Genomic DNA, 18,567 nt, shown 5'->3' with positions numbered 1-18,567 from the left:
AGAATCAAGCCCTTAGAGCTCCTTTTACTAAATGGTACTACAGGTTTTTAGCACGGGCCAGCAAGGTAAATGTCCCAACATTTATAGGACTTCTACGAGTGTCAGAGTATTTAATTCACCAGCCCACGCTAAAAAGGTCTAGCGCCGTTTAGTAAAACCCAGCATTAATTAGTCATCCCACTGAGGAGCAGCGTTTTACGTTTGTTTTATTGATTTTTTTCAGTTTACAATAAAATAACCGTTACAATAAATTTGTATATGACAGTTGAAATAAAGGATCTCAATATATAATAGAGACACATGAAATAAGAATGAACATTTTTCCAGCCTAAACAACGATAAAGTTTTGCCCATCCCACTCATCCCTTTCTCTCTCAGTGATTATGAATTAATGGTTACACCTGTAGTATGATATAATAATTCAATGACATTATTTTAGTCATTAACCCCCTTTAGGTAATGTTATACCTACAAAAGACCCTTTGGAAATTACTCGTTCATTGAAGGAATTGGGAACTTGAATATTAATTCAACTACTAAGTTATTTAATTACAGAATTCTTCCAGTCCATTATTATAACTTCTTGGCCATGGTTGCTGCGGTGGAAGAGATTAACAACAGCTCAGAGCTTTTACCCAACTTCACACTAGGGTTCCATATTTACAATTCATACAACAATCCACTCCTAACATTTGCGGCCGCCGTGGATATGTTTTCAGGAAAGGACAAAGGAATCCTAAATTACAGCTGCGGAACCTCTGGGACACTAGCTGCGATCATTGAAGGCCTTCCGTCTGAGGAATCAGAGCATATGTCCAACCTGTTTCGGATGTACCACTACCCACAGGTAGGAGGCAGAGGCTTCTCTTTTATACTTGAATTGAGGCTTCTCTTTTATACTTGAACCTGTACTGGAAAAGTGTGATAAAGAAATTCACATTAGATTAGATACTTTACGTTCTAACAAATTACCTTTCATCAAGGTGACATGAATATTATCAGCAGACATTGAACACACCTGAATTATAGTAGAGAGCAATCTTGTGATGCCAGCACTCTGGATGATTCTTAGCTGAGGCAGCCATGGTTTGAAGAAATGCTGGCTGCCGTGGTTGTATATTGACTCTTTATTTTTTTTACCTTTTTGAGCTGAAGTCCCCAAGATTTATTTGAATTCAAAAATAGGAAAGTAAACAATTTATGTAAAATTCTGCATGCAAGGATAAATTCATTTTGCCAAATCTAATAATAATAATAATTTTATTCTTATATACCGCCATACCCGGCGAGTTCTAGGCGGTTTACATCAGTTAGATTAGGATCCGCGTTGACAAGCAGATTTACAACAATTTATCAGATTTATAACAAATTTTAACCGAACTTGACAGAGGATGAAGGGAGATTGTAGAAGATAGGGAAGAGAGAAGCTATTCCATATCGCACCAAATCATTACGTTTCAACTGTTTATTAAATTCTGTACGGAATCAAAAAAGTTAAATTCGCCACCTTAAAAACAACAATTACATTACCGTTTCTGTCAACAGATCAGCTTTCTCTCACAGAATCTTTTCATGAGCGATGCCAGTAAGTTTCCTTATTTCTACCGGACTGTCTCCAGTGAGCTGTCTCTTTGCGCCGCAATCATTAGGCTGTTGAAACATTTCGACTGGACCTGGGTTGGCATCATTGCGCCTGATGACGACAGCAGTGGGAAGGCCATCCAGACCTTGAAAGAAGGGATTACCCAGAATGGAGGCTGTGTTGCCTTCATCGAACTCTTCAGTTACACTAATTTCATACCCCAAAAAAGGATAGATGAAATAGAGAAGCAAATGAAGACATCAACAACCAACGTGATTATTATCTACAGTAGTTTGCATTATGTATTAGATCTATATAGCAGAACAAACTTTCTGAATCTATCCAGGAAGGTCTTGATCACTACAGCTGAATGGGAATTTGATCCAACCATCTTATTTAGTGAGGATCTGAAGAACAACACCTTGGCTTTCACTGCGCCAAATGGAGTTGTTCCAAGTTTTTTAAAATTTGTTCGTGAGGTAAACCCAGGCCAATTTCCAAGCAACAGTGAGACTAATGTTTGGTGGTGGGACTTGTGTCACCCGCTTTGCTCCCAGAACATTAAAAGAACCTGCACAGATTACACGGATTTTATGAGAATTGATATGCTACATTGTACCCAGAAATTTTTTGGAAGTAGCTACAGAGTTTTCAATGCTATATATGCTTTGGCACACGCCCTGCATGACATGGCCATAGAGGATTCCGGAAAGAAGACTGAGAATACAAAAAATCTGAATTCACAGGATAACTTGCATTGGAAGGTAACAGCCTTTTATTGATTTGAGTTTGGTATATAGCGAGCAAATAGGCAAATATCAGGCCTTGCGATATGTAATATGTGTGTATTAACTGGTTAATGGACATTAGTAAATGTGGGCTCCTGTGGCCTCCATGCTCCTCCCCAGTGAACACCCGTCTTGTAGTTACATGCTTTGCTGTGTGTACTTTATAAAATATCGCTGACCCTAGGCGGCCAAGTGTATGAAAAGGGAAATTTACAACAAGTTTAGCCAACTTCGTAGATGAAGGGGGCAGAATTACAACAAATTAATCGGATTTACAGCAGATTTGGTCAGACTTGAAGGAAGTGGGAAGGAGAAGCAGGGGGAGATAGGAGCTATCGTGAAGGAGAAGAGTCGGGTAAGGGGCCTTGAGATTATCTGAAGGGTCAGTTAAGGGTTTTGTTTGCTGAACTCATCAGTCTAGCATTCTATAAATTTCATGGTGTTCAAATAAGGCGCAAATCCTGCTATTCTGTAACGATGCGTGCCTCTTTTGTGAATGCTTCTGACCCATCCATGCCCCTCCTGTGGCCATGGCCTCTTTTGAGTTGCATGCAATCCAATGTAAGTGCCCATTGATACAGACGACCATGTAGCCTGATCATAAGTAGTGCAAATGAAGTGCTTGTTAGCTCCCATAATTAAGTCATTGATGCCCATTAATTAATTATTGTGGGTGCTGATTAGTGATGCCTAGTTTCGAGCATTCAAATTTGGACATCTATAGAATCTGAGGGCTAAGGAGGAATTCTACATTGGTTGCCCAAAGTCAAGTGGAGTTCCATGTAGCTTAAGTTGGCTGCCCGACTGTAGATGCAGGCAGTTCTGCCAGCCAAAAGCTAGTGTAAATAGTCATGTCTCAACATAGGTAGTTGGCCACGCAACTTATAGCATTCTATAACATGCTCGCTTAATGCCTGCTTGTGACCCCCAACTCTCCTATTCCTCTCCCATGGGAACAACCCATTTGCAGTTATGCAAGAGAACACTTAGGCATCCATTAATAAAATAGGACCTAAGTGCACTTTGGCTCTGATTCCATCAATGGCATCTAACTCCTAGGCGCCATTCAATATCTTTTCAATGAACCAATAGTGCCATAGGCACAGATAGGCGTTGAATCCTTCGGTGCATTGCCATTTAGGCCAGGGTTGTTGTTTTTTTGCCTAACTCAATCCACACCCAAACTCTGCTCCAAGACTGCACCTAACCACACCTATTCGCCAGTAGGTGCCTACCAAGTTAGGCGTCTACTTAACTGTAGGCATCTTTTATAGAAACAGGGCCTTTTTGCATAACTGATAGTGTACCCCTATTTTTGCACTCAAATGCCATTAACTTCCTGTTCTTGCGCTTACTGTTAGGCACCTAATCGTCACATACTTTTGGGCACACTATGTAGAATTCTCCCCCTAGCTTATATGTTTGGTCTGAATCTACCCCGTTATCGTACTTTAACTTTGAAAATGTATATACCTAATCGAGTTTTGAGGTCTGCCCGGAATTTTATTTGTCTTTTCCTGCATTGTGAAAAACACATTTCAAGGAGACATGTAAAGAGTCTTTCTTAATTGCAAGACCAATGATGTGGAATCAGTTGCCTTTAGCCATCAGTACAGACATTAGAACATTATTTGCAGGAAAAAGAATTTACCCTAGTCACAGACCATGCTGCCTTAAAGTGGCTAAATACTATGCGTAACAATAACACTCGTCTGACACGCTGGTATTAAGCTTTACAATAATTCAGGTATCATGTGATACATCACCCAGGAAAGCTTAATACCAACATAGATTCACCAGAGGCAGGTCATGCCAATCCAATCTTATAAGCTTCTTCGATTGGGTGACAGGAAAGCTAGACTCGGGAGACTCTCTGGACATAGTGTACTTGGATTTCAGTAAAGCTTTCGACAGTGTCCCACACCGTAGACTATTAAACAAGATGAAATCGCTGGGTTTGGGTGAGAAACTAACTGCATGGGTCAGTAATTGGCTGAGTGGAAGACTTCAGAGGGTGGTGGTCAACGGCACCCTCTCTGAGACATCGGAGGTGACTAGCGGAGTGCCGCAGGGCTCAGTCCTGGGACCATCCCTTTTCAACATATTCATAGGGGACTTGACCCGGGGGCTTCAGGGTAAAGTAGCACTGTTCGCCGACGATGCCAAACTGTGTAACATAGTAAGTGAAAGCAACCTCCAGGATAGTATGACACAAGATCTGATCATGTTGGAAAACTGGTCCTCCACATGGCAGCTAGGCTTCAACGCTAAAAAATGTAAGGTCATGCATCTCGGCAGCGGAAATCCATGCAGAACATACTCCTTGAATGGAGAAACGCTAGCTAGGACTTCAGAGGAACGGGACTTGGGGGTAATCATCAGTGCAGACATGAAGGCTGCCAAACAAGTAGAGAAGGCCTCATCAAAGGCAAGGCAAATGATGGGATGTATCAATAGAAGCTTCGTCAGCCGTAAACCTGAAGTCATAATGCCACTCTACAGAACCATGGTGAGACCCCATCTGGAATACTGTGTGCAATTCTGGAGGCCACATTACCGGAAAGATGTGCTTCGAGCTGAGTCGGTCCAGCGGATGGCCACTAGGATGGTCGCGGGGCTCAAAGGTCTCTCATACGAAGAAAGACTGGGCAAACTGCAGCTCTATACCCTAGAGGAGCGCAGGGAAAGGGGTGACATGATTGAGACATTTAAATACGTCACGGGTCGTGTCGAGGTGGAAAACGATATATTCTTTCCCAGGGGACCCTCGGTCACAAGAGGGCACCCGCTCAAACTCAGAGGAGGGAAATTTAGTGGTGACACCAGGAAGTATTTCTTCACAGAAAGGGTGGTAGATCACTGGAACAGACTTCCGGTGCAGGTGATAAAGGCCACCAGCGTGCTCGACTTTAAGACTAAATGGGACATCCACGTGGGATCCCTACGAGGGTCGAGTTAAGGAACTAGGTCATTAGCATTCAGACTTAATGGGGTGGGTCAATAGAGTGGGCAGACTTGATGGGCTGTAGCCCTTTTCTGCCGTCATCTTTCTATGTTTCCATGTTTCTATAGACATTCTTTCCAGAATACCTGAGAATACAGGACACCCTCAAAGTCTTCAGGATACCCATCCTTTAAGTAGGGGGGATTGTGACAAACCCGTAGCCAGCTCTGTCCCGGTAATGGATAAAAGCAGAGCACAGTCCCTGGTCAGGAGAGCTGACCAGGTTAAAAGTAAGGATATGGAATTGGCTGACTACCCCTCAGACAGTGAGGTAGAGGAGGAAAGTTATGAGCCTAAGAATATCCAGCAGAGAGTGTCATATCATAATAACTATACCAGGAAGCCTGATAGGACTTTTACTGAGAAGTGGAGTCCTAGTCCTGCAAGGTATGCACATTATCAGCTTAGGAGAAACCAGAGTTATTTCCCTAGGGATTTCCTGCCCAACCCCCCTGCTCCTAGGAGAGAGGGGTGGGTCTATGACACACGTAAAAGCAGAGCCCTGAATCACAGAAAAGGGAGCAGGAACAGAGGGGAAGCTGAGGAACCAAGGCAAAAGCACGACCAGCAGCAGTGCAAACAGGCAGATGAGAAGAGAAGTCTCCCTCCTCAGCCCCACAGTAGTGAGGATGTGTAATGGCAGGGAACTTCCCAAGCTTGAGCCCAGCTGCTGGAAAAGAGGAGGCAATGGACACTGCTGAAGTGTGTTCAGAAGCTGACTACCGCCCGGAGGGAATGGAGGTTAGTTCATAAGCTGAAGGGAAGCCGAGTATCTGTCTCACTAAGCTGTGTTTGAGTGCTGGCTCTCTGCAACCAGAGCCCAGGTGTCACTGATTAGGGAGAGAAGGAAAACCTCTCCGGACTGTCTGGAGGTCAGTGTTTGCTTAAAGAACTATATTGTTCATAGTGTGAAGCCTCTGTGATAAAGCCTTTGTAAACCTAACAGCTTATCTGATGACCTGCTGTGCTCCGTCAGCTGAAAAGCTCAGCTGATGCTAATGAGCCTAGGAGTCTGCTCTAGAAACTAGACACGTTACCCAGCAAGGTTAGCTGGGATGCTTGGAACTTTATTTCTAAAGTTTGCTACTTCATTTATCTGCTTTGTTATGCAGTTTGTTTTCATTGTTTGGAAGTTTATTTTCATGGCATTTATGTTTATTTGAACCCTGGTGAAGAGGACTATCTTTAAAGCAGAGAAAGTCCAGGGAACTGGGACTGTATGCCATACTTGGTGCTCAAGCCATTCTGAGAACTATATGCTGTTTTTGTTTTATGTTTAATTTTTGCATTCCATGAGGGTGGCTGAAAGTTTTCAGACCCCTTGTTCAATAAAGCCTAAGTATGTGAATTTGAACAAACCTGAATCGTGTCTCACTTTTGGCGAAGTATCTCAGTGTGGCCTGGCAGACTAGGCAGGTGCCTAGGTCTGTTTTACCTGAAAAGCCTTCCTCTTTCCTGGGGAAGCCACGCCAACAGGTCAGGATTCGGCACAGCTAAGCCGCCTGTGACACTATGTCCAAAAATTCTGAGCAGATTACAATAAAAAACATACATATACAAATTATATAAATTGACAAGATTAATATAAAACATGAAACTCAACAAAAATTGATCATCAAAAACTGTAAAAATCATCAGAAAGTCAAGTACTAACCCCTACCATATAACATAACAAAAGAATTACCTTTAAGTTCAATGCGATTAACAAAATATTAACTACAAAACATAATTCAAAATGATGGATACATTAATATTAAGAACCAAGAAACTTACGAGAAAAAGAAAGTCTTGAGTTGTTTCCTATAGTGAAGATAAGAAATAGATGAGGATAAGAGCCACTTAAAATCTTTATCCCACAATTCAATCCGAAAAGAAAGAGTTCTATCATGATATCTTTTATGCTTACAGGCCTTGAATGGTGGAAAAATGAAAAAAGCTTTGGTAATACATGAATAATGCACAGAAGAATAACAAAACAAGTTTGTCAGTAAAAAGGGACCTGACCCATCAGTACTTTATAATAAAGACATACCAATTTAAAAAGAACTCGTACATCCACAGGCAACCAGTGCAGTTCACAATAACAATGCTTGATGTGATCATATTTTCTCAGTCCATAAATGAACCTAACCAGTATTTTGGATTATTTGTAAATTCATTAGGTTTTTTGTAAGCATGTTCAAAAAGAAGTATTTTCAGATGTTTACGAAACTGCAAAATCCCAGGCAAAATTTGAATTTCTATACATAGAATGTTCTACAGATCCAAGTTTTATTAAAATCTGATATCCCGCCTATCTTAAAAAAAAAAAGTCTAAGTGGCTTACTATAAAATAAGTAAATATAAATTAACATAAAATATAAATTAAAAAAAATATCTTGGTAGGGTGACAAGAACTACTCAGGCCTGTCAACACAATCCTCCGGAACGCAAAACAATCAAACATTTGTTTTTTTTGGTGCCCTTTGAATCTATTGTCAAGTGACTTGAAATTTCAATGGGATTCAGTTTAGCAAGGTCCTTTTTATTGAACAATCTAAAAAAAAAAAAAAAAAAATGAGAGAAGACTGGAAGTGAGGGAAAAAGGAAGAAGTCCGACAGAAAATGGAAAAGTGGGGAGGGAATACACATAAGGAAGGTCTCAAAGTTCAACCGCCAATACTGCCAAAATTTTTCTCTTTTTCAGTTTTTCAGCAATTCTTTACCTTTCCTACTCCCTTTTGTATTTCCCTTCTGTGTACCTTTTCTTTAAACAATGTAGTTCCCATTGTTTTCTGAGGCTTAAATATGTCAGTCAGCCCAAGAATGTCCTTTTATCAGTCATGTACGTCTAATTGGTCTAAAGGTTTGTCTCCTTGTTATTTTTAAATTTTTTTCTATACAACGCTTTGTACCTATGGATAAGCGTTTAATCAAAAACTTGAATAAACTTAAACTTAAACTTAGCCATATACATCATTAAGATCTTTTTTAAACACCCTTGATTGAAAACATGGCTTATCAGATACTCACTAACCTAACTTCCAGTAATAACTTATCATCTGAGCGCAAAGAGCGTGAAGGATGATAATGTCAGAGTTTGGAGTTCATAACAGATAGATCGTTATCATTCAATATCTTATAGATTAGACATAATACTTTGAACTCAATTAAGCCTTGAAGAATAGAATATGTCCTGATTTTGGTACATTAGTAATAAGCTGAACAGTGACATTCTGAGCCATCTGTAACGCGTGTATCTTAGAGAAGCAATAGCAGGGAAGTAGGCGTGTGCAGATGCAAAGGGACAGAAGCTTCCATTGTAGATGTCAATAATGTACTGGTTCAGTCAGTCCACCAAGCCTCTTCCCATACCTTGATAAAAAGCAGACTGAAAACCCACCTTTTGATATTGCCTTCGATTTTTAACTCTTCTGCCCACCAACCCAGTCAACTGATTGACCATTCCCCTTAACTCTATACATGACATCAAATTTGTCCGACTTGTTTGTTTAGATTGTAAGCTCTTTCGAGCAGGGACTGTTTTCTTCTTCATTGTGACTGTACAGCGCTGCATATGTCTGGTAACACTATAGAAATAGATAATGGTTACTGTGGATGGGCAGACTAGATGGGCCCTTTGGCTTTTATCTGCCATCATGTTTCTATCAATAGTAGTAGTAGCAGTAGTAGTAGTAGTCTATAAATGGTGCACATCCATGTCCCAGAGCTATTAATCTGATATCTCCCAGATGCTTCAAAAACATGGACGAGCCTCCATTTCCACCAGAGTCGGTGATTTTTTAAATCCCTGGTTGCAGTGGTCAAAACATATGTGGATATTCAGTTCCACGATCTAGTGATCGATATCCAGATAAGACAGTCAGTGCTGGAATTTATCCGGCAATATCTGTCCTAAGTTATTCGGAGAGCAGACTTAATCTTTCCACCATCTAGATAAGCTGCAGAACTGCCCTGGCTCTGTCTATGCTCTGCCTCCAGCACTGTTTGCCTCAGAATATCTGTCAGCAGCACTTTTCTGAGATAACAGGTGCCATTATTTGGATGAGTGCTCTTGAATATCACCCCCATAGCTACTAAATATGCTTTACTGTCTCATTACACAAGATGTTAGGATGTATGAATTATGGTTTCAAAAGAACATTTCATTTTTTCGTTCCTTAGCTCCATCGTTATCTGAAGAATGTCCGCTTTAAGAACATTCTGGGCGAAGAGATCTATTTTGACAAGAATGGAGATCTCGCCATTGGCTATGATATTGTAAACATGGTGTATCTTCCTAATGGGAGACAAACCTCTGAAATAATTGGCAGTTACAACCCTTATGCTCCTCCAGGACAAGAGTTCAACATCAACCAGAAGGCGATTGTATGGGAGAAAATGTTCACCCAGGTCAGAGTTCTATAACATTGGGACATAATAGAAGACAATCAATCATCCGAACTACCTTCATAAAGTGATAGGTAGGATCTCATAGCATGATGGGCTGACATACATTTTTGACCACAAAACTGATGGGCAATTTTCAGATCATACATTTTGGGAGATAGCTCGTTGGTGCACACTATACTCAATGCCCCCAAACACTTGCAGGTTATGAGCTTGAAAGATATAGAAAGAGAATTCAAAATTGAATGAGGAAGAAAAGCCCTATGTTTATGAAGGAAATCTAAAATTAGGAAGGGTGAACATAGGGGAAATGATCGAAAGTTGATACTTGATAGTGGAATACTACTGTTCTATGACTATTACTTATCATTTCTAAAGCACTGCCAGATGCACAGTGTCACCCAGTCGAGCCCACTTCTCACAAAACTCTGTCCCAGCTGGTGCAGAGTAGCTTAATCAGTGCTAGGCACAAGTTTAATACAGTACTTGCTTATAGCCCAGCCCCTGCTGCTGTGCAACAAACAGAGAAAAAAAAAACACTTTTCAAAACATTTTTTGCCAGGTCCTTCTTCCCAGAAATAGTCCCAACTAAACTCTTTAAGGAAAACTTCCAAAAACAAAAGAATAATTCATGGGTAGGAAACTGCCACACTCACATCCATGGGTTCCAGAGATTCCACTCCAGGCATTACAAACTCTGCCACTTCCATTTGTTCCTCTGGAACCTCTTGCTCTGCCATGTCCTGTGTTATAGGACTTTCCCAGTCCATGGGTTCTGTTTTGGGAGCTTGCCCTTGCCTGGCCAGGAGGATTCTTTCTGCCAACCTCTCCTGAGCTGTCCCTCTCAGACTCTTTGAGAGCTGCTTTAAAGGAGAAGAGCCACTCCCTATCTTATGTGGCTGAGGTACTGCTTTGGAGGCTCTCTGGCTCCCTCTCAGTTCAGTGGTAATATTACACTCTGGGAGCTGGTTGTATTTCCTAAGGGAGTTTGTTTTTCTAACAGGCTCTGGCTCGGGAAAGGGATCCAAGTCTGCGTCAGATTCATTGTCCTTGGGATAGGCAGCCCAGTCCTCTACAACCTTTGAGGCTCTACCTGCTTCTGGATTCCTGGGTAGGAGAGTTGGCTTAACCCCTATCCTAACCTTGACAGGGTCATCCTTGGGGATGGGAATGTCACAACAGAGCGCTGTACATTATATTAGCCATGTAAGAGACAATCCCTGCTCAACAGAGTTTACAATCTAATCAGAAAGATAAACAGGACAATTGAGGTAGGGAATTACAGAGGGAATAACAAAATAGACATGGATACTTTACAAGTGGTTCGGAATTAGAAATTAAAAACAGCCTTGAAAAGTGGGATTTTAGCCTGGATTTGAATACTGCTAGACGTACCAACTCAGGCAGTCTGTTCCAGGCATATGTTCTAGCAAGATAGGAGGGATGGAGTCTGGAGTTCACAATAGAAGAGAAGGGTACAGTTAAGAGAGACTTGCCCGATGAATGGAGCTCCTGGGGAGGAGTATAGGAAGAGATAAGAGAGGAAAGATATGTAAGTAGCTGCAGAGTGAATGTACTCATAGGTCAATAAGAGGAGTTTGAACTGTATGTGGAAGAGGATAGGGAGCCAATGGAATGACTTGAGGAGAGAGGTAATGTTAGCATAGCAACAGTGGTGGAATATAAGCCATGTAGCAGAACTTTGAACTGATTGAAGGGGAGAGATATGTTATAGCGGAAGACCTGTGAGAAGCAGTAATCTTGGTGAGAGTTGATGAGCATGTGGATAAGGGTTTTGGTTGTGTGATCAAACAGGAAAGTTCAGATTGTAGCAATATTAAAGAGAAAGAAATGACAGGCTTTAGCGGTCTGTTGGATTTGTGCAGAGAAGGTTGAGTCAAAAATGACCCTGAAGTTGTGAGCTGATGAAACAGGGGAGGGTAAGAGAGTTATCCACAGGAATATAGAGTGGGGGAAGAGAGGAGGAAAGATAAGAAGTTTAATCTTGGCCATGTTTAGTTTTAAATGGTGGCGAGACATCCAGGCAACAATGTTGGACATTCTAATGGTTTGGAGAGAAGAATTAAAGAAAACAAAGAATGACAACATATAAACATAGTAACATAGTAGATGACGGCAGATAAAGACCCGAATGGTCCATCCAGTCTGCCCAACCTGAATCAATTTAAATTTTTTTTTTTTTCTTCTTAGCTATTTCTGGGCGAGAATCCAAAGCTTTACCCGGTACTGTGCTTGGGTTCCAACTGCCGAAATCTCTGTTAAGACTTACTCCAGCCCATCTACACCCTCCCAGCCATTGAAGCCCTCCCCTGCCCATCCTCCACCAAACGGCCATACACAGACACAGACCGTGCAAGTCTGCCCAGTAACTGGCCTAGTTCAATCTTTAATATTATTTTCTGATTCTAAATCTTCTGTGTTCATCCCACGCTTCTTTGAACTCAGTCACAGTTTTACTCTCCACCACCTCTCTCGGGAGCGCATTCCAGGCATCCACTACCCTCTCCGTAAAGTAGAATTTCCTAACATTGCCCCTGAATCTACCACCCCTCAACCTCAAATTATGTCCTCTGGTTTTACCATTTTTCTTAAACGGTAGCTGATATTTAAAGAAAGCCTTCAGAAGCTGTACTTGTTTAATATACAATACTCCCCGTGAATTCGTGGTCAGCGGTTCGTGGTCCCGGTCATTCACGGTATTTTCCAACCACGAATGACTAGACAGGAGAGGGCAGCTAGACAGGCAGGAGAGGGCAGCCAGAGCACTAGCGAGTGAAGGAAATCACTCGCTGTATGCTCTGACTGCCTCTTCCTGTACTAAAGTCACGCTTTACCAATCAGGAGCTGTGTGTCAAAGCAGTTCCTGATTGGTGAGGCCCGACTTTAGTACAGGGAGAGGCGGTCAGAGCATACAGCGAGCGATTTCCTTCACTTGCCGGCGCTATGGCTGCCCTCTCCTGCCTCCCCTGCCTAAAAAATGTATTTGCGGTTTTTTTAAATTCCTGGAATGGAACCCCCGTAAATTTCAGGGGAGTATTGTACACGAATTAGTGGAAAGAGCAACTTTTATAGCTTGACATCACTAGTCGGAAAAACCTTCCGCAGTTTGATTTAAAATGTACATTGGCACTAAGGCCTGGATTCTGTAACCGGCATCATGGTCAGCGGACACCTTAAAAGCAGCTGCTGATCATATGTCAATGATGTGACAGCGCTGGGCACAAAATCACATCTCCGACAAAGGTAGGTGTGAGAAATGTAGGCCAGTAGGTGCCTAAACATCATATGAATGGCATGTTTAGCTGAGTTTGGGTGCCTACTGGCGTCTAAAAAATCGGTGCCGGTTTGAGAATCTGGGTCTAAAAGTGCGTGTTGAATATATGTTAAACTTTCAAACACAATCTGCCCAATTCTAGAAAAAGCACTGAAAATTGTACATGCACGCTTAATTAAATTGAAAAAGCAAGCTAATTAGCACCTATAATTGGCATTTCAACAAGTAATTGTTGGCACTAATTAGAATTAGATTTTATGCACGAATCTTAGGTCTAAAATCCCTCACCTCCCTCTGCTGCCCCCAACCCAGTCCATCTCTCCCTAGCTCCACTCCCTTTCCCTCCCATTGTCCATCATGTCTCTCTCCCTCCCTTCTGCGCCCTCCTTTTTGTCATTTCTTTTAAACTCCCTTCCCCTGCCTGGGTTATGGATTTATCCCCTTTTCAATCTCTCTCGAACCTACCCCCTCTCTCTGTGATTTGGCAGCTTCCCCCTCTGCCCCCTCCCCCCCCCCCCCCCCCCGGTTTATCTTTCAACTTGTTTCTTTTGCACAGCAGCAGCAGTATTTCAGAGAAAGTTGCCTGTGTCGGCCCCACAGTCTCCTGTGTCCTTGCAGAAGCAGGAAGTTACATCATAGAGAGTCCAGGGACAGCATAGGCAACCTTCTCTGAAACACTGCTGCTGCTGCTGTGTGAAGAAAACAAGTGGCATCCCCTGTTCGGACGCCTTTGGACTGATAGCAGGTAAATAAAAGGTGCTGTATGCCAAACTGAGGCATACAGGCACAAAAAATGCCCCGATTCCTGTTCTAAAATTTAAAATCCTAAATTACTGGCAATCTGCCTATATATTAAATCACCTAATTTTGGCACTGACCATTTTTTAAATGTTGGTTCCCCACCATATGTGTCATACATTCTACCCAAAGAAAAGGTTTGAACTGTTTGTTGATGGAAAAAGCAGATTGTTTTGAAAAGTAGAAAGTAGACTTATCCATTCTCCTTTCACCCCTTAGACGCCTCCAAAGTCCAAATGCAGTGAGACCTGCGCTCCTGGCTATATGGCATTAATTAGGAGAGAAGAGCCGGCTTGCTGCCATGACTGTGTTCTCTGCCCGGAAGGAGAGATCTCCAACCAGACTGGTGAGCGATGTCATCTAATCCGTGGTATAAAGTCCATCATAGTTGGCAGACGGACCTAATAGTTAAGTCAGTATGAGGAGAACCAGGGAAGCCAGAGTCCAAATCCCTCTGCTGTATCATGTGATCATGCGTAACGTGGTGTGGTAGCTGGGTTAGTCCATCTTTAAAGGGGGGGGGGGGTGGCGCAGTAGTTAAAGCTACAGCCTCAGCACCCTGATGTTGTGGGTTCAAATCCATGCTGCTTCTTGTGACCCAGGTACATTAAATAGATTGTGAGCCCACCCAACCCCCTGAAGGCCCTGACAGTACTAATCTGAATTTGACTGGCTGAGCAGAATCTTTGCCTGCTCATCTGATCAAATTCAGAGCAGTGTCCTCAGAGTCTTTAAAGGGAGGGTCAAATCCCCTGGAGGCTCTTATATACCACTGAGTATGAGATAGCAGGCAATATTCAAAGAAAACAGAGAAGACAACCAGGTGGGTTACTCAGCACATTGTGGACAAATTTTTTTAGTGATCATTCTGATTTATGTGTTCAGTGGATCACTCAATATATACTGTATTGATCAAAGCATTAAGACTCCTGAGGCAGGCCTTCAGGCCGAAACACATACATGTCGAGTCTTCAGAGAATAAAAATACTGAGTACCACCTGGTTGCCCTCTCTGGATTTTTAGAGTATCTGCCTTGATAAGGTAGAATCTTCTGTTGCTTTGTATAGTAGGCTATATGCCATTTAGATGGCTGAGCCATACCCAGTCATCTAAATAGTGCTAAATATCAGCCGCAGACTTCCTTATGAGTCATTTTCCAAACTGTCAACTCAGGAACATAGTATAATACTGTATAATCCAAATTAAAGGGAAAAAAAATATCCCTTAGTGTTAGATAAAGTAATTTATTTTTCTAATAATCATTTTCAGGGAGACTCTGAGGGAATATGCTTTCTTCACAGATATGCGCAATTGTATCAAGTGTCCAGCTGACCAATGGCCCAATCAGGAGAGAGATGCCTGCATCCCAAAAGTGATAACCTTCTTGTCCTATGAAGAGCCTTTGGGGATAACTTTGACTCTCCTCTGTATTTTCTTCTTTCTCATCACTGCTGTCATTCTGGGAATCTTCATTCATTACCGAGACACCCCTATAGTGAGAGCCAACAACCGGGATATCAGTTATATTATCCTTATTTCCCTTATGTTCTGCTTTCTCTGTTCATTGGTATTCATTGGCCATCCTGAGAAGATAACCTGCATTCTCCGACAGACTTCCTTTGGGATCACTTTCTCTATCTCTCTCTCTTCTGTGTTGGCAAAAACCATCACTGTGGTCACCGCCTTCCAAGCCACCAAACCAGGAAGCAAGCTCCGGAAATGGATGGGTTCCAGGGTCTCAAACTCTATAGTTCTTTCCTGTTCCTTTCTTCAGGCTCTTCTCTGTCTCATCTGGTTGTTCACTGCTCCCCCCTTCCCATATCTTAATATGAGATCAGAAGCTGGAACAATACTAATTGAATGTAATGAAGGGTCGATAATTGCATTTTATTGTGTTCTGGGTTACCTGGGATGTCTGGCTGGTATCAGCTTCATTGTAGCTTTTCTAGCGAGAAATCTACCCGACAGGTTCAACGAGGCCAAGTACATCACCTTCAGCATGCTGGTCTTCTTCAGCGTCTGGGTCTCCTTCATCCCAACGTATCTCAGCACCAAGGGCAAGTACATGGTGGCAGTGGAGATATTTGCTATCCTGTCTTCCAGTGCTGGACTTCTGGGCTGTATCTTTTTCCCCAAGTGCTACATTATACTTCTAAGACCTGATAGAAATAAAAAGAAATATCTAACAAAAAACTAAATGTGTGATTACAATGGAGAAAAGTCCTGTTTTTACATATTTCAATCTATTGGGCAGATGTCTTTGTACTCCTGAGGCAGACTTTCAAAAGCCAAAACACTGATGTATCGGGTCTGCAATCAAAGACTGTTTTATTGACTTTTAATAAATAATTATTTTTTAACAAATATTCATCTACTTGTCTATTCCTGGTTGATGTGTACAGTTCCATCCTCACTTCTTCATTCTCTGTAATTACTTTGTGGGGTATTTTTTCCTGGGGGGGGGGTTCTGCGAAAAGGCTCATATACCACAACTTTATCCTTGGGCATTTTGCAAGGTAGTCCTGGAGGAGGGATCTTACTGGAAGGTAGGAGGGAGCTTTTGGACAAGGGGGAATTTGGTGGTAACAAAAAGGGGGAATTTGATTGAAGAAGGTCATTGAGGTGGGGGCTTTGAGATGGGAAGCATTGGCAGGAAGGGAGAACTTCCTTAAAGTATGGCCAGCAAGCATCATACAATGGCTTTTCAGTCAATGCTACTGGACAGGAAAATCTTTCCAGGAATAACACAGCTTAGAATGGTACCCCAAGTGGCATTATTCAACTTACATACTAGGAGATGTTTGTCATGCATTTGCTTGATTCGCTTTTCACTATATGGTATAGTATATCTTGAGATACCTTAAATTTACATGCATTGTAATTTAAATCACATTATTGCCTTTTAACAAATTTTAAGGAGCAAATGACATACAATTTGTCCATAATGTACCTTGATAACTACCCCTCAAGATGATTATACTATGAGCCACTTTTCATGTTAGGAGCAATACCTCTGCTATGGAGTGATTCAAGCAGCTAGAGAGAAATTGCATTACAGTGGGATTGACCAGACAGATGAGCTGACTTTTCCAACCTTATTTGCTACACTGCTGTTTCTTATATTGTTGAGATTTTGTTGACTCCCGATGAAGGCACTTTCGCTGAAATATAGCCCATGTTGAATTTAGTTTTTATCCTCTGAAAGCTTTGTGGCTTTAACCATTTCAAAGAAGGTGGAATAAGAATCAAAGAGAGGAAAACAAAGAGATCTGGAGAAGGGCCATTACAGAATATAAATATAAGATCAAGCAAGCTAAATTTAAACATGCGGAGTCCTATACAGTTCAGGAGTTTCTAGATATTAAGAAAATGTACATGACCTTCTTTCCTCTACGAAAGATATAGCACAATTTTTTGAGAGTAAGATAGTTAAAATTAGGCAAGGTCTTCCAACGCCATTCCATTGTGAGTAGATGAGGGAATAACAACAGCTGTGACTGTAAAATCTTTGGTCTTAAAATAATCTTCCTTATCTTGTTTGTTAGATGATTGTCCTAGTTACATTATGAAAATGGCCCCAGATCCATTTATTATCTAACAAGTAATATGTCTTATTATTTCCAAAGGAGAAGGGTCGAATCATGTTGACGCTCATACCTAAGAACCCAACAGCTAAGAGAAATGATGTCACAAATTATAGACCAGTAGCCTCCATTCCTTTGTTGATAATGAAAATGGAAGTGTTAGCAGCACAATTAAAACTGAACCAAGACAAAACCAAATTCTTACTTCTAGAAAGAAACAAAACCCCAACCATTACAAACCTAGAAATAAACTCCATCACATATCCCTCACAACCCAACCTAAAACTGCTGGGAATAATGATAGACGAAGGCTGCACCATGCAACTTCAAATCAGCAAAACGGTTCAGAAGGCATTCGCAACCATGCGCAACTTAAGACAAGGCCGAAAATACTTCAACAACGAACAATTCAAACTCATAGTACAAGCGCTAATCTTAGGACTCCTGAACTACTGTAATATACTTTACCTGTCATGCCCCGCCAACATGCTAAAACAATTATAAACAGTCCAAAATACAGCCCTAAGACTAATATACTCACTGAAAAAATACAACCACATTACCTCAGCTTTCCAAGATTCACACTGGCTCCCAGTACAAGCATGCATACAACACAAATTCTACTGCACCCTATTCAAAGCCCTAAATGGAAATGGACCAAGCTATCTGAACAACCACCTAATCTGGTAAAACAAATTCAGACCAAGGAGAACTCAAGCATACTTTACCCACCCCCCAATCAAAGGCATGCAAAGCCAAAAATATATGATGGTCTACTAGCCACCAGAGCAGCAAAAATAGACCACCACCTCTGAAATCTACTGACTATGACGCCCAACTAAAAAACATTCAGGAAAAAACTGAAAACCATACTATTCAAGAAATTTGTCAAATCATCTAACCAAACCGTATCGACCATTCCCAGAACCCGACGCATACTATAGCTATCAACCTTGTAAACTCCCTGTGAATGCCTAGGCTAATTTCTTGTAAACCGCCTACAACTGAAAGGTATTGGCGGGTTCGAAGACATTAATGTAATGTAATATAATATTTGTCTTTCCATTTTATCCTACATGATTCTAAATCTGGATTTAGATGGAAATACAGTACTGAGACAGTATTAA

General features: G+C 41.5%; 1 protein-coding gene across 1 annotated transcript; it reads left to right on the top strand.

Annotated features, from left to right (window-relative positions):
* The first annotated feature begins 487 nt into the window (after nucleotides 1-487).
* Nucleotides 488-16,124, top strand: LOC117367368 (vomeronasal type-2 receptor 26-like). The gene is made up of 4 exons (XM_033959815.1): nucleotides 488-847; nucleotides 9,539-9,766; nucleotides 14,076-14,202; nucleotides 15,158-16,124. Exons 1-4 carry the CDS (start codon nucleotides 590-592, stop codon nucleotides 16,051-16,053), a joined length of 1,509 nt encoding a protein of 502 aa, XP_033815706.1. The 5' UTR covers nucleotides 488-589; the 3' UTR covers nucleotides 16,054-16,124.
* Nucleotides 16,125-18,567: the final 2,443 nt, after the last annotated feature.

The sequence above is a fragment of the Geotrypetes seraphini genome, chromosome 10 (assembly GCF_902459505.1).
Source record: "Geotrypetes seraphini chromosome 10, aGeoSer1.1, whole genome shotgun sequence".
In the NCBI taxonomy this organism is placed as follows: Eukaryota; Metazoa; Chordata; class Amphibia; order Gymnophiona; family Dermophiidae; genus Geotrypetes; species Geotrypetes seraphini.
Note: the sequence above shows the minus strand (reverse complement) of the source record. Positions and strands in the feature narration are given on the sequence as shown.

Coding starts and splice junctions, on each gene's coding strand:
- LOC117367368 (XM_033959815.1), top strand. CDS start 590: ATGGTTGCTGCGGTGGAAGAGATTAACAACAGCTCAGAGCTTTTACCC. Junction 848..9,538: donor GGATGTACCACTACCCACAG/GTAGGAGGCAGA, acceptor TTCGTTCCTTAG/CTCCATCGTTATCTGAAGAA. Junction 14,203..15,157: donor AGAGATCTCCAACCAGACTG/GTGAGCGATGTC, acceptor CTTTCTTCACAG/ATATGCGCAATTGTATCAAG.